The sequence below is a fragment of the Eumetopias jubatus genome, unplaced genomic scaffold (genome assembly GCF_037043125.1).
Source record: "Eumetopias jubatus isolate StellerSeaLion01/CBP00866 unplaced genomic scaffold, mEumJub1_p1.0 scaffold_2, whole genome shotgun sequence".
Classification (NCBI taxonomy): domain Eukaryota; kingdom Metazoa; phylum Chordata; class Mammalia; order Carnivora; family Otariidae; genus Eumetopias; species Eumetopias jubatus.
The window spans coordinates 48,549,385-48,562,387 of record NW_028274808.1 but is presented as its reverse complement, the minus strand read 5'-3'; the positions used below and the strand labels follow the sequence as shown (position 1 = coordinate 48,562,387).

The 13,003-nt window shown below is 45.0% G+C and overlaps 1 protein-coding gene across 1 annotated transcript in view; it reads left to right on the top strand.

Moving 5' to 3' along the window:
• The first annotated feature begins 585 nt into the window (after positions 1-585).
• ADRA1A (adrenoceptor alpha 1A) overlaps positions 586-13,003 on the top strand; it is a 105,078-nt gene continuing 92,660 nt past the window's right edge. Inside the window, exon 1 of the mRNA XM_028114383.2 lies at positions 586-1,468. Coding sequence (XP_027970184.1) covers positions 586-1,468 — 883 coding nt within the window. The remainder of the gene's footprint in view (positions 1,469-13,003) is intronic.

Genomic DNA, 13,003 nt, shown 5'->3' with positions numbered 1-13,003 from the left:
GAAGCTGGATCTAGCACGAATCCACCGCGGGCCATTCACCCTGTGGGTAACTGCGGGCCGGCAGAAGCGCCCAGATGCCAGCGGTCCCCGCCTTTGAGAGTCGACGGCAAACCGGTACTTGACTGTGGTTTGCGGGGAGACTGGCGCTGCACTGTTGAATTCCAAATTATGTGCAGAATGCTGAATCTTCTAAGCAGGACGGATCAGACAGTACGCAGAAGCGGGCCCCGGTAATTCTGCGACTGCGTTTTGCCAACGTGCCTCCTCCAGCTTCGCACCAAGCCTCGGGTAGGAAGGGAGTTGGGGCCGGAGGCCAGCGCAACCGGTGGATAGGCTCCGCGTGTAGCCCCGCGCGCCCCTGGCCATGTCGCCTTTAACGCCCTGCCCCTCTGCGTGGCTTTCTGAGGGTTTGCACGGCAGACCGGGGCTGCTTCCCACCCGCGCGCTCTCTCTCACCCCCAGCTAATCCCAACGGGCAAGGCTCCCCCGAGCCGAGACCTTTTGACTCTGCTCCCTCGCTTCCGCCTCCGCCCTCGCCCGGGGGTGGCTCTCGAGAGCCGGACCTCGCCGGCCCCGGCTGGGACCATGGTGTTTCTCTCTGGAAATGCCTCCGACAGTTCCAACTGCACCCACCCGCCCGCACCGGTGAACATATCCAAGGCCATTCTGCTCGGGGTGATCTTGGGGGGCCTAATCATTTTCGGTGTGCTGGGCAACATCCTCGTGATCCTCTCCGTGGCCTGCCACCGGCATCTGCACTCGGTCACTCACTACTACATCGTCAACCTGGCGGTGGCCGACCTACTACTCACCTCCACCGTGCTGCCCTTCTCAGCTATCTTCGAGATCCTGGGCTACTGGGCCTTTGGAAGGGTCTTCTGCAACATCTGGGCGGCGGTGGACGTCCTGTGCTGCACCGCGTCCATCATGGGACTCTGCATCATCTCCATCGACCGCTATATAGGTGTGAGCTACCCGCTGCGCTACCCCACCATCGTCACCCAGAAGAGGGGTCTCATGGCTCTGCTCTGTGTCTGGGCCCTCTCCCTCGTCATCTCCATCGGGCCACTCTTTGGCTGGAGGCAGCCGGCCCCGGAGGACGAGACTATCTGCCACATCACCGAGGAGCCCGGCTACGTGCTCTTCTCGGCGCTGGGCTCCTTCTACGTGCCACTGACCATCATCCTGGTCATGTACTGCCGGGTCTACGTGGTGGCCAAGAGGGAAAGCAGGGGCCTCAAGTCTGGCCTCAAGACCGACAAGTCGGACTCGGAGCAGGTGACGCTCCGCATCCATCGGAAAAATGTCCCCGTAGGAGGCACCGGGGTGGCCAGCGCCAAGAACAAGACGCACTTCTCCGTGAGGCTCCTCAAGTTTTCCCGGGAGAAGAAAGCGGCCAAAACACTGGGCATCGTGGTCGGCTGCTTCGTCCTCTGCTGGCTGCCTTTTTTCTTGGTGATGCCCATTGGTAAGTCTTTAAACACCTGACCTTGGTATTTAGGGATCTTCACATCCTGTTCCCCTCTGCCACCCCAGACTCACAGTCGGTGCGGGGGGGTGGGGGGGTGTGGGGAAGAAAAAGGATCTGCATTTCAAACAGCAAAGCGCGGTGTGCGGTGGGGGGGCAGTTAGGAAAATGCTCCTTTATAGAAGAGTGAATTTTAGTTCCCTTTCTTCTCCCAGTTTCATTTATATTATTATGTCCTAGGGCACTTTTTCAACTACTGTAAAGTAGCTTCCAACAGATTAATCGGTCTCCTTAATAAGAACGTCAACTTTTCTTAATGCCGTTAAGCTTGTGTTTAATTTAAATAGATCCCTCTTCTCTGGAGTCTCAGAGTCTCCAGCACACACTTGGGCAGGGGCTGTGGAATGCCACTTTTCGCCTCTGCTGCTATGGACTGCAAATTCTCTTGGCCTAAAAATAAGCACCATACTTATTCTGAACAAATGTGTAATTTTATTATTAGATTAGATTATTTGTAAGGGTTAGTCATAATGGTCTGCTTATGTTCTATATCTGTGTTAATTTTGTTTTCTGGTTTCAGTATGGAAGAAAGTGTGGCCAGCCACTGACAAGAAAAAAAAAAAATGATTTTATGTCCAAACGAATTTAAGCTTTAAAGAATTCAACATAATGTTTCCAATAAGTGATACTTTCCCCTTTATTTTAATAGTATTAAAACGAACAGTACTCTTATCCAAGATCATTCTGGAAGTTGCAGATGACACTGTTTGAAAATAATACAGTAATGTTACAAATCCAACTTTTGCAAATGCCATATTAGCTATTGTCAAAGCTAATTAGCTCATTGTAAGTATCAGCAAGCTGATCCACTTGGAATAGTCATCTATCTCTGAAAGGCCTTCATGAGATCCCAAAATGGTTGTTTGCTATTTTTAGTTTGTGAGCTCAAATATAGACCCACACATTTGTCCACTAACTCTACCAAACAAAAAAATTTATGATAAAAATTAATAAAAGTTCGTTTCAGGCACTTTAGAGCCAAATTTAAGCAGCGTGCATTGAAATACTTTAATTTGCAACTCTGTGTCATAATAGCAGCTATTCGTTTTTGAGGGCTAACTCAAAACTTCATTTGTCCAGGCTCTTTATCTCATTCATCCTCTCCACAACTCAGTGAGGAATGCATTATTATTCTGAAATCCCAAATTGGGGTGGGGGGAGATTCTGCAGGTTCTAGAGCTTCGCTAATACCATAGCCACCAGCCACATGTGGCTATTTAATGCAAATTAAAGTTCAAGATAATTAATATCCAGTCCCTCATTCCCACTAGCCAAAGTTCAAGTGCTCAATAGCCACACATGGCCAGTGGCTACTGCTGGGGACAGCAGAGATAGTGTGCATTTTCATTGTTGCAGAAATTTCTATCTAACGGGGCTGCTTGAGAGGCCCTCTGAGTCCACTAACCTGGCTTTCGATTGTGCCTGCCCATCGTTATTGCTGACTCTGTCCCTGGAAGTACATCACAGCTTGGAATTTATTTAAATAACACTCTTGCCTGAATCACAGCTTCCCTACCTTTCTGTGTCCCGTCTCTTACTTCCTCCTGAAGCTTATTCGTGCATCCATGCCCTCAAGTATGTATGGAGCACTTGTTCTACGCATATAGGCTGAACAAGGCAACAAACTCTATACCAGTAAAATGTTCGCATTCTTTTAGGGGAAATGGACAAACAAATATATCTCAAGAAGTCAAGGATTACTAAGTATTATTGAAAAAGTAAACCAGTTAAGAGGATAAAGATTTGCAGGGCAGTGGGCTGGGTGGTCAGAGGAGTTCTCTCTGAAGAGGTGATATTGGAGCAGACCTAACTGAAGTGAGGAGTAAACATTGCCAAGTCCAGAAGGGCCTTTTGGGTAGAGGGACGGCAAGTCCAGAGATGGGAAATAGCCTGACCTGTTCAAGGCAGAGCAAAGAGGCCAGAGTGGCTGAACTACAGAGAATGCATGGGCAGACAGGTTCAAAAACGGGTTGTGGAGACAGACTAGGTCAGAGTGATGTGGGTCTTTTAGGCCCAAGTAGAATTTGCATATTATTCCAATTGCCATGGGAAGCCATCCAGACAGGTTTTAGGAGGGGAGTGGCTGGTTTTATATTTTTAAAGGATCACTCCGGTTGCTGGGTGGAGTGTGGGCTGTTTGGGGAGATGACTGTGGAAGCAGGGAAACTGGTTGGGAGGCTGTTAGAGCAGCCAAGGGTGGAAAGGTCGTGATGCCTAGCGCTTGGGTGAAACAGGTGGGGGTGGTGAGAAGTGATCACGTTCAGCACTTATTTCACAGGTGGAACTGACACGTTTGGACATAGGGTATGAGAAAAAAAGAGAGGAATTAAAGGTAACTTCTGGGTCTGGGGCCTAAGCCCCTGGGCAAACAGTAGTGCATTTGGCTGAGACTGGGAAAACTAGAGAATGAAGGAGTTGTTAGGGGCTGGCAGGAGCAGAAACACACGTATTTATTTTGTGTAGCCACGCTGAGTAGTGTCTATTCAACATCTAAGTAGAGATGCCAAGTGGCAGTTAGATACATGAGTTCAGAGCTGCAAGGGGCTGCTGGGCTACCATGTAACCTGGGGACAGACACATCAACATATTCAAAGCCACAGAAGTGGACAGATCTACAAGGGAGGACATACGGAGAGAAAAGAGAGATAAGAACTGAACCTGGCGCATTCTGGCATTCGAGGGCCGGGGAGAGGAGGAGAACCAACTAGCAGAAGAAGTTGAGAAGGAGTGACCAGGGAGGAAGGAGGAAAACCAGGAGACTGCGTTGTTCCCAAAGCCAAATGGAAATGTTTCGAGAAGGCAAGAGTATTCAGCTGTGTCACAGACTACTGCTTGGCCAAGTCAGAGGAGGGCTGGGAATCAACATTGGACTTGGCCATGTGGAGGTCCTTGGTGATATGAGGATGTCCGTTAAAGATAATAGTCTCATGGAATGAGGGAGACAAAAGCCTGACTGTGTGCTTCCTAGAAAGAATAAAAGATGAGGAAGTGGGAACAGTGAAAAGAGACAACTCTTGGGAAAGGTTTTCCTAGACAGTGGAGCAGGGAAATAGAGGAGAGCCGGAAGGATCTAGAGAGAATTTCCAAAAGTGGGAGATAGGATACCACGTTTATATTCTGAGGGAACGATGGAATAGAGTTGCTGATGGTATAGGCCCGGGAGGAGGTGGGATTCAGTGCCCAAGTGGAGTGCTGGGAAGTGAGGGAGAAGCCAGGGACTATTAAAGGACAGAGGCAAGCAGATATGGAGAGGAGAGGCAATCAGCTCTTCAGAATATATTTATGCCTTTGACCTAATGAAAAGCAAGATCATCAGCTACAAGTGAGGAAGGAATAGGAAATGATGCTGGTTTGACGAGCAAAAGAAGATGCGAAATACTAATCGTTGAGGCAAGGAGTAAATAGATTATGGAAATTTAGTGGAGTCACCAGAAAGTCCTAAGGACATATTTGAGATTTATAGTCATAAGTTGAAAGTAAGACCAGTCAAGAAGTTGTGTGTTACTCTCTAATAGCTAAGAGGCTGAGGATTATGGGGAATGTTGCTGATGATTGACCATACCTAGGCACCACAGTAAAGACATGTTTATGCAGGGACATAAACTGGAACAGATTAGGAGTCATACAGATTCAGATAGTAGACAAAAGGGAACTCTGGTCTAACCAGGGCCTACCTCCTGTATCTGCTCTCCTGGGGAATTATTAACATTGAGGTGAAAGGTTACAGTGGCAGGAAGTCGTGGTAAGACAGGAGCACCCAGAATCACTGGGCCTCCTTTAAATCCTAATAATGCAGTGAAGCAGGAGGGAAATTGAAAATGTACAGTTGGCAGTCTGACCAGGCTGCTCGGTCGGCAAAAGGTCCCTCAACATACCAGGATCTGTGGTCCACAGTGTCTTCATGCCACCACGTGAGCAAGAGCCTATTTCTTCCAGGATTTATTGACTGTATAGTAAGTACCAGGCACTGAGTTACAACAAAAAGATGAATAAAGCACATTCCCTGCCCTCAAGGCCGTCACAGTCTGGTTAAGGAAACAAATTAGGAACAATTATCACAAGTCTATGAAGTGGTATTAGAAGTGCGAAGGAATATCACAGTTAACTGTGTCTGGGGGCACTGTGGAAACTTCTAGATGTACCACTGTTGACTGAGCAGGGACTTGAAGCCTGCACTGCTTCTGCTGGGCCATCAGTGAGATGTTATTTGTTTTTAGTAACTGTCTTAGGTACATTTTTCATGCAAAATGTGAACAGGAAGAATAAATGGGCCATTAGATTATCATATACAATGGACACAAGCTCTTAAGTATGACAAGTACTTCTTGGGAAGAAGAGATTATCAGTCTGAGCTAGGCTGTCAGAGAACAGCAGGGTTAGAAACTAAGGAAGGGATGTGTGTGGTATACAAAGCTGAGAAGAAAGCGCCCACACGTGTAGGAACTGGCCCAGGATAGTGAGTGAGCACTCCTTCATGGCCGAGGGCCGCCCTTCTACCCTGTGAGAGGGCTCCTCACTGCCCCCGCACTTCCTTCCTCCCCAGCTCTTCCCATCAAGGCTAGGCTGGTTGCTAGACTCGACTGAATAGTGTGATTGCTGGTAGAAATCTGACTTGCCCACCCTCAAGTCTTGTTTTCTTTTTGCATCCTCAACGTTTGGCTGAAAGTCAGAACCCCTTGTAGGGAGGGGTGTCACCTCTGAGGCTGTTATCAGTCATTGATACCTTGGAGTGAATGTTTTGAAAAGCCAGGTTTTGATCATGGAGCTGAACAGGGAGAATAGAAAGGTGAAAAATGTGTCTCGGGGGGAGCTCCAGCACCTAAAGCGTGTACATCATCTTTGCTTACTTTATCCCTTGGTCTAGAGCCTGCCAGTTCCAGAGTCATCGGGCTGAGTGGGAAAAGTCGTGGCCTGAGATTGAAAGCTAGGCTTTCTTTTTCATAAAATAGGACGTGTTGTACAGATCGACCACCTGGCACAGTGCCTAGCAGAGAGTAAATGGCCATAAATGTGAATTTTATCAGTGCGTGTGTGACTTGCAGACCGTTACTGACATAGGTAGTGTGTAGATGCCTTTGGAGGTCCAAGAAAGAGAGAATGTCAGAAAGAAAGGGATAAAGGGGGCAACATTTACTGAACACATCGGTGTATGTCTAAACTCTGGTTCTCTGATTTCAATACAAAATAGGCATTATTATTGGACCTAGTCATTGCTGTTACCTCTGAGTCAAAGGAGGCTGTGTTGGGCTGAGCTGTGGTTCCTGTGGACATGGAATATTTTATATTTATGTTAAAATTAAAAAGATAGCAGACCATGCCGTAGTGAGGAGAAAGAATGTGTTTTAAAATGGGGTGTTTGAGGGGCGCCTGGGTGGCTCAGTTGTTAAGCATCTGCCTTCGACTCAGGTCATGATCCCGGGGTCCTGGGATCAAGCCATGCGTCGGGCTCCCTGCTCAGCGGGAAGCCTGCTTCTCCCTCTCCCACTCTCCCTGCTTGTGGTCCCTCTCTCACTGTGTCTCTCTCTGTCAAATAAATAAATAAAATCTTTAAAAAAATGGGGTGTTTGAGGGCAGGTAGATCTTGCAAGGGGCTTATCGGGTAGAAGCAGTGAGATAAAGAATGATTCATTCATTCAACAAAATTTCATTGAGCATCTACTACGTGCCAGGCAGCTAGAATTGCTGGAGAAAAAAACAAGAAAAAAATCCCTGCCCTAATGGAGCTGAAAATCTGCACAATGAAATGCATAGCAAAGTTTCAGACGGTGATGTGTGAGACACGGCAAGAAAAAAGGGCAAGTGCAGGTAATGACATATAAAGGACATATAACAACTCTTGACTCTTGTGGATGCCCAAAATAACCAGACATTGGGTTGCTTTGTTACAGGCCCCTGATTCTTAACCTGAGAAGATTGACCTCTTAGAGATAATGGTGTGACGATAATCTGAGAGCCATTACGATTTTAAGATAGAGGCCTGTTTCTCGGTTACTCCGGCTGTACCACAAACCATCCCAAAACATAGTAGTCTAAAGCAACAACTGTTTTATAGCTCATGATTCTGTGGGGCAGGGATGAGTCAAGACCCAGTATATCTGACCTGGGCTGGCTTTCAGAACTGGTGGCCTTTCTTCCTCCAGTGGTGTAGACCAGCTTGCTCGTTTTCTTTCTTTCTTTCTCTTTCTTTTTTTCTCTCTTTCTCTTTCTTTCTTTCTTTCTTTCTTTCTTTCTTTCTTTCTTTCTTTCTTTCTTTCTTTCTTTCTTTCTTTCTTTCTTTCTTCCTTCCTTCCTTCCTTCCTTCCTTCCTTCCTTCCTTCCTTCCTTCCTTGTTCCTTTCTTCCTTCCTTCCTTCCTTCCTTGCCTTCCTGCCTTCTTTCTTTCTTTTTCTTTCTTTTTTATTAATTTTAAGTATTTATGTTAGAAGGAGAGAGAGAGCGAGAGCATGAGCATGAGCAAGGGGAGGAATAGAGGGAGACAGAAAGGGAGAGACAATCTCCAGCATATTCCCTGCAGAGCGCAGAGCCCGACACGGTGCTTGATCCCACAACCCTGAGATCATGACCTGAGTTGAAACCAAGAGTCAGACACTTAAGTGACTGAGCCACCCAAGCGCCCCTAGACCAGCTTTTTTACAGGATGGCTGTTCTCTCTAAGAGAACCAGGGCAGACACTGCCAGGCCTTTGAAGAATTAGGCCCAGGCCTGGCCCAGTGTCACTGCTGTCTCATTCTGCAGTGAAAGCAAGTCACAAGGCCCACATAGGTGGAAGGGCGAAGGACATAGCTTGATGTCCTGATGGGTGAGTGGCAGATGCAGAGAAGGAGGGAGGATTATTCTGACCATCTTGTGGCCTATCTACCTCACAAGCATATCAAATAACATTTCTCTTTCATCTGCTAGTTATTTATTGAGGACTTCCGGTATACTGGGCTTTATGCCATGCACCAAATAAAAAGAGTCTGGGTCCTCGCCTTCCTGCAGGCTTCTAATCTCTTTGGATCAGATAATGTCTGATTAAAAAATCCAAACTGCACAGTGAAGAGGACATAGGTGGTGCCTTGAAAACATATACTGTGGCTAAGAACGACCCTGAGCAGGGAGGGCAGAAAAGTCTTGCTGTGAAGGAAGGCTTGACCTTTGAGCCGAGATGTGCAGGATGGGGAGATGTTCGGTGGCTGAGAGGGTGGCGGGGGGGGGGGTGGGGGTGGGGAGCAGAATGGGCAAGGACTCCAACAAGGTTGACTAGATGTCCATGAGGATTTTCCAGACGACTGGTGTGGCCAGAACTGAAGGTCTGTGAGATAGCTGGTAACAAATGAAGCTGGGGAGAAAGGAACCAGACCAAATACGCTTTTCAAGCCATTTTATGAGTTTTTGACCAGGAACGAGGGTGACATGACGAAGCCTATATTTCATACTGTCAAAGGCTTCGTGGAAAGAGGACTGTGGACAGGCCAGTGGGAGACCTTTACACCGGACAGGTGAGAGACGTCCTGCCAGGTACCATCCTTAGCACCTGCGGTGGCAAATAGTTATTTCCATGAGCTGCTACATAGTTCTGGAATGCCTCTTTGTCATGGCCTCCAGAACAGATTTATGAGAAAACCTTTCTCTGATCACAAATAGTATAAGCAGACTTGGCTTTAAATTAATTCTGGCTCTTTCCATGAGATGAAACTGTCAATGAAGATTTACCGTCATATTCAAAAGAATGTGCTGCAGGCTCAGAAAACATCTAGAATTAGTTCCAACAATACTTTGAACAATAGTCGACTCTTTCAAATCAGGCTGCAGACAGGCAAGTCATTACTCTGAAGGAGAGAGCACTTAAGGACGAAGGCATTGCTGTGTTTTGTTGCCTCACGGTCTCAGGTTCAGATGGGAAGACCTACCTTCCTTGTCTAGCAGGTTCCCTGTATTTTAGCGCTCTTTGGTTTGCCAGCTGGATGCTTGCATTGTGGCTTCTCATTTTTAAATTGTATGTTTCTTTGCTATTTGAAAAATTTCCCCCTGTATTCTTATTAGTCATTTGTATTTCGACTTTTGTAATGTGAAATTGCTTGTCTGTGCATTTTGGCCGCTTTTTATAAACCCATTTATTTTTATTTCTTTTCTATTTGTAAGCTCGTTTTATACACTGAAGATATTAATCACTTATTTATAGTATATACTGGGTTGCCAGTTCTTTTCTCATGCTATAATCAGATATTGCTGAGAAAATGTAGCTTCTTTATTTTCGAAAAAGGGATGTGATCTTTTTCATGAACTTCATGGAAATACACACACACACACACACACACTTTTAGTCAAATCCAATAAGCTCGGCCTGATCCCATCATTTAAGCGTCTTTATATACTTAGCCTCTTTGAAGTAACACAAGCTGTACAGATTTGCCTGCTAAGTTGTTGACCAGGTCCAGGGGCTCACATGATCTCATGGGTATATGGATAGGAAATTAGGACCCTTGACTGATCCTTAAGTGTGATTTTTAGTGTCCTGCATTGGGGAGGTTGGTGTAGTCGAGTGACTAAACACTAGTTGTTCCCTAATGAGTCTGAGGCTGTTCATTGTGGCCCGTTGTCCCACTTGATGACCCAGCCCCACACAGTCCTCCCTGGGACTTCAGACCCTCAAAGTTTGCCTGTGACTCCATTCTTTCCTGGCTGGGGAGATAACTGCTCTGTTGCCATTGGCCAGGGAGTCACTTTGTCCCTGGAGCCCCCGTGATCACCTCTTGCTCCTGAGCTAAAATCCTCAGCAATGTTTCACCCCTGTCTTAAGGCATGGAGAGCCCCATGGGTTCCTTCCACACCACACACACCACACCACACCACAGACACCACACCACGCCACACACCATACCACACCCCACACACCACACCACACCCCACACACCACACCACACCACACCACACCACACCATACCACACCACACACACCACACCACAGCACACCTACCACACACCATACCACACCACACACACCACACCTACCACACACCATACCACACCACACACACCACACCACATACACCATACCACACCACACTACACACACACCACACCACACCACACACCATACCACACTACACACCACACCACACTGCACACACCACACACACCACACCCTGCACACCATACCATACCACACACACCACACCACACCACAGATACCACGCATACCACACCATGCCCCACACACCACACACACCACACCACACCATACAGGTGTGTTGACCGGGTTTGCTCTCTGCCGAGCCGTGCTGGCTGTAACTTTCATGGTGCGGTAGCTGTCATGTGGCATCTCCCAGACACCCAGAATGGAGGATGGGAAAAATCACCTTCAATCCCACCTTTATCTTAAATGCCTCGAAGTCCTTGTTGAGAGGGGAGCTCAGAACGAACACCCAGCCGCCTCTTTCCACTACCTCCTTCCCCATTTCCCCCCACAGTCCACCTATAGAAGTTAGATGGGGAAAACATTCCCTTCCTTTTTCTGGCTAAATGGGACGTTCCTCTGACTCAGGTCCTCCTTCTTCCCAGGGCGGCGTCCACCTTCTGTGGAAAGGCAAATGGATTGCAGACAGATGGAGAGGTTTGCTAAAAAGGGAATAAAGATGAGGAGTATTTAGTAATATAATTCTTGCACATATTTAGCAACTATGCTTCCCATTGGGTTTTTTTTGCATTTTATTGTTTTTGTGGTTTTCGCAAATATATGGGCATTTAACATTTTTATGTAGTCACATATTTTAATCTAATTATTTATATGAGTTTTGTCCCCCTGGGGATGCTTGGAGAGATGTTCCCCAATGCCAGTTACATAACCACTATTTTCCCCGAGTTCTTTCAGGGCATCATTTGTAATCTATCTGGAATTTATTTTTGTATTTTGGTAGGTGATGTCTAACCATATAGATTTTGAAATGGTTAGCCGGATATTCTCTCTCTTTTTTTTTTTAGGCAGATATTCTTAAAAGATTGGGTGAATAATATATCCTTTCCTCTCTTATTTGGAAAACCACCTTTGTTGTATTAAAAAGAATCTTGGGACTCCCACATCCGTTCCGTAATTTGCATCTCTCTGCTGTGGCATTGGTGCCACACTATTCTTTTTCAATAAAAAATTTTTATTCTTTTTTTGTTGTAGTGTGATTCACAAATAATGTAATATTATATGTATATTTATATGAAATATTAATATAATATTTATATTTATAACAAGTATAATACTTATAGTATATGTTTTTATGTATAATATGATAGTATATAACGTAATATTTTATATAATAATATATTAGAATATAATATAATAAATATTATACATATGTCAGATGTACATCACAGTAATTTGACAGTTCTATACGTTATTTTAATTATTGTGGTTTCATAATACATTTTAACATTTTCTGGTTTGAGGCCCCTGGATGAAATCTTGTCCATCCTTGCACATTCATTTTTCCAGAAAAACCCTGTCCCCCACAGGCCCCCACCACACACAAATCCTGTCACATGTTAATCATAAATTTTTAGGATGCATAGTTTAATTTGAAAAGTGACATTTTTATCATGCCGAGCCCTCCTGTTAAGACATATGACATGTCGCTCCATTCATTTCCCTAACCACTTTGGAACTATTTTTTACACTTTACTTTTCATCACACTTACTAACATGTCCTAGAAAACTATTACAGTAGTAAATTTGGGAAACGCTGCTTCGGTGGTTCAGCATTAGATATGGCACTCCTTGTTGGTTTTAGATCAACACATTTCATCATATCAAGGTGTGGTATCTTTCTATAGCTTATAGAAACATCTTATCAAAATTGAATTTTTAATTTTATCAAATGCTCCTTTTGTGCTACCCATCACTATCAACTTTTTTCATTGACACTGATATGATAAATTTTATTTCATAATATTAACCTATCCGTGTATTCTTGGATTAAATTCTCTCTTGATCAGTGGCATTGTTCTTTTTTATTCTACTGTGTGATACTAAATCTCTTATTTCTGGATTGCATCTGTATTTCTATGTGAATTGAATGTATTGTTTTATTTTATTATGCTTGTTTTGTCACATTTTGGTATCAAGTTTATGTTAACATCATAAAGCCAACTGTGACACTTTTCATTTTTTTCTACAATCTGTAACAGTTTAAATAGCATAAGAATTATGTGTTCTTTGAAGGTTTGAAAGAACTTGCCCGTAAAACATTTGGGCACAGCTCCTTTTATGGATGCAATTCTTGGAGACTGGTTTCTATTTCTTCCATGGATAGTGGTCTATTCTGATTGTCAGATTTGATAATCTTTGTTTTCTTATTTTCCATTTTCCTTCTCATTGAGGCTTAACATTTTCGCATAGAACTCTACAGGAAATTCTTTAATTTTTCATTTCTGTTCTATCTTTCTCATTTCCCACATCATGTGCTTATGTTTTCTTCTTTCCGTCTTCGCTGAGATGTCCTGGAAA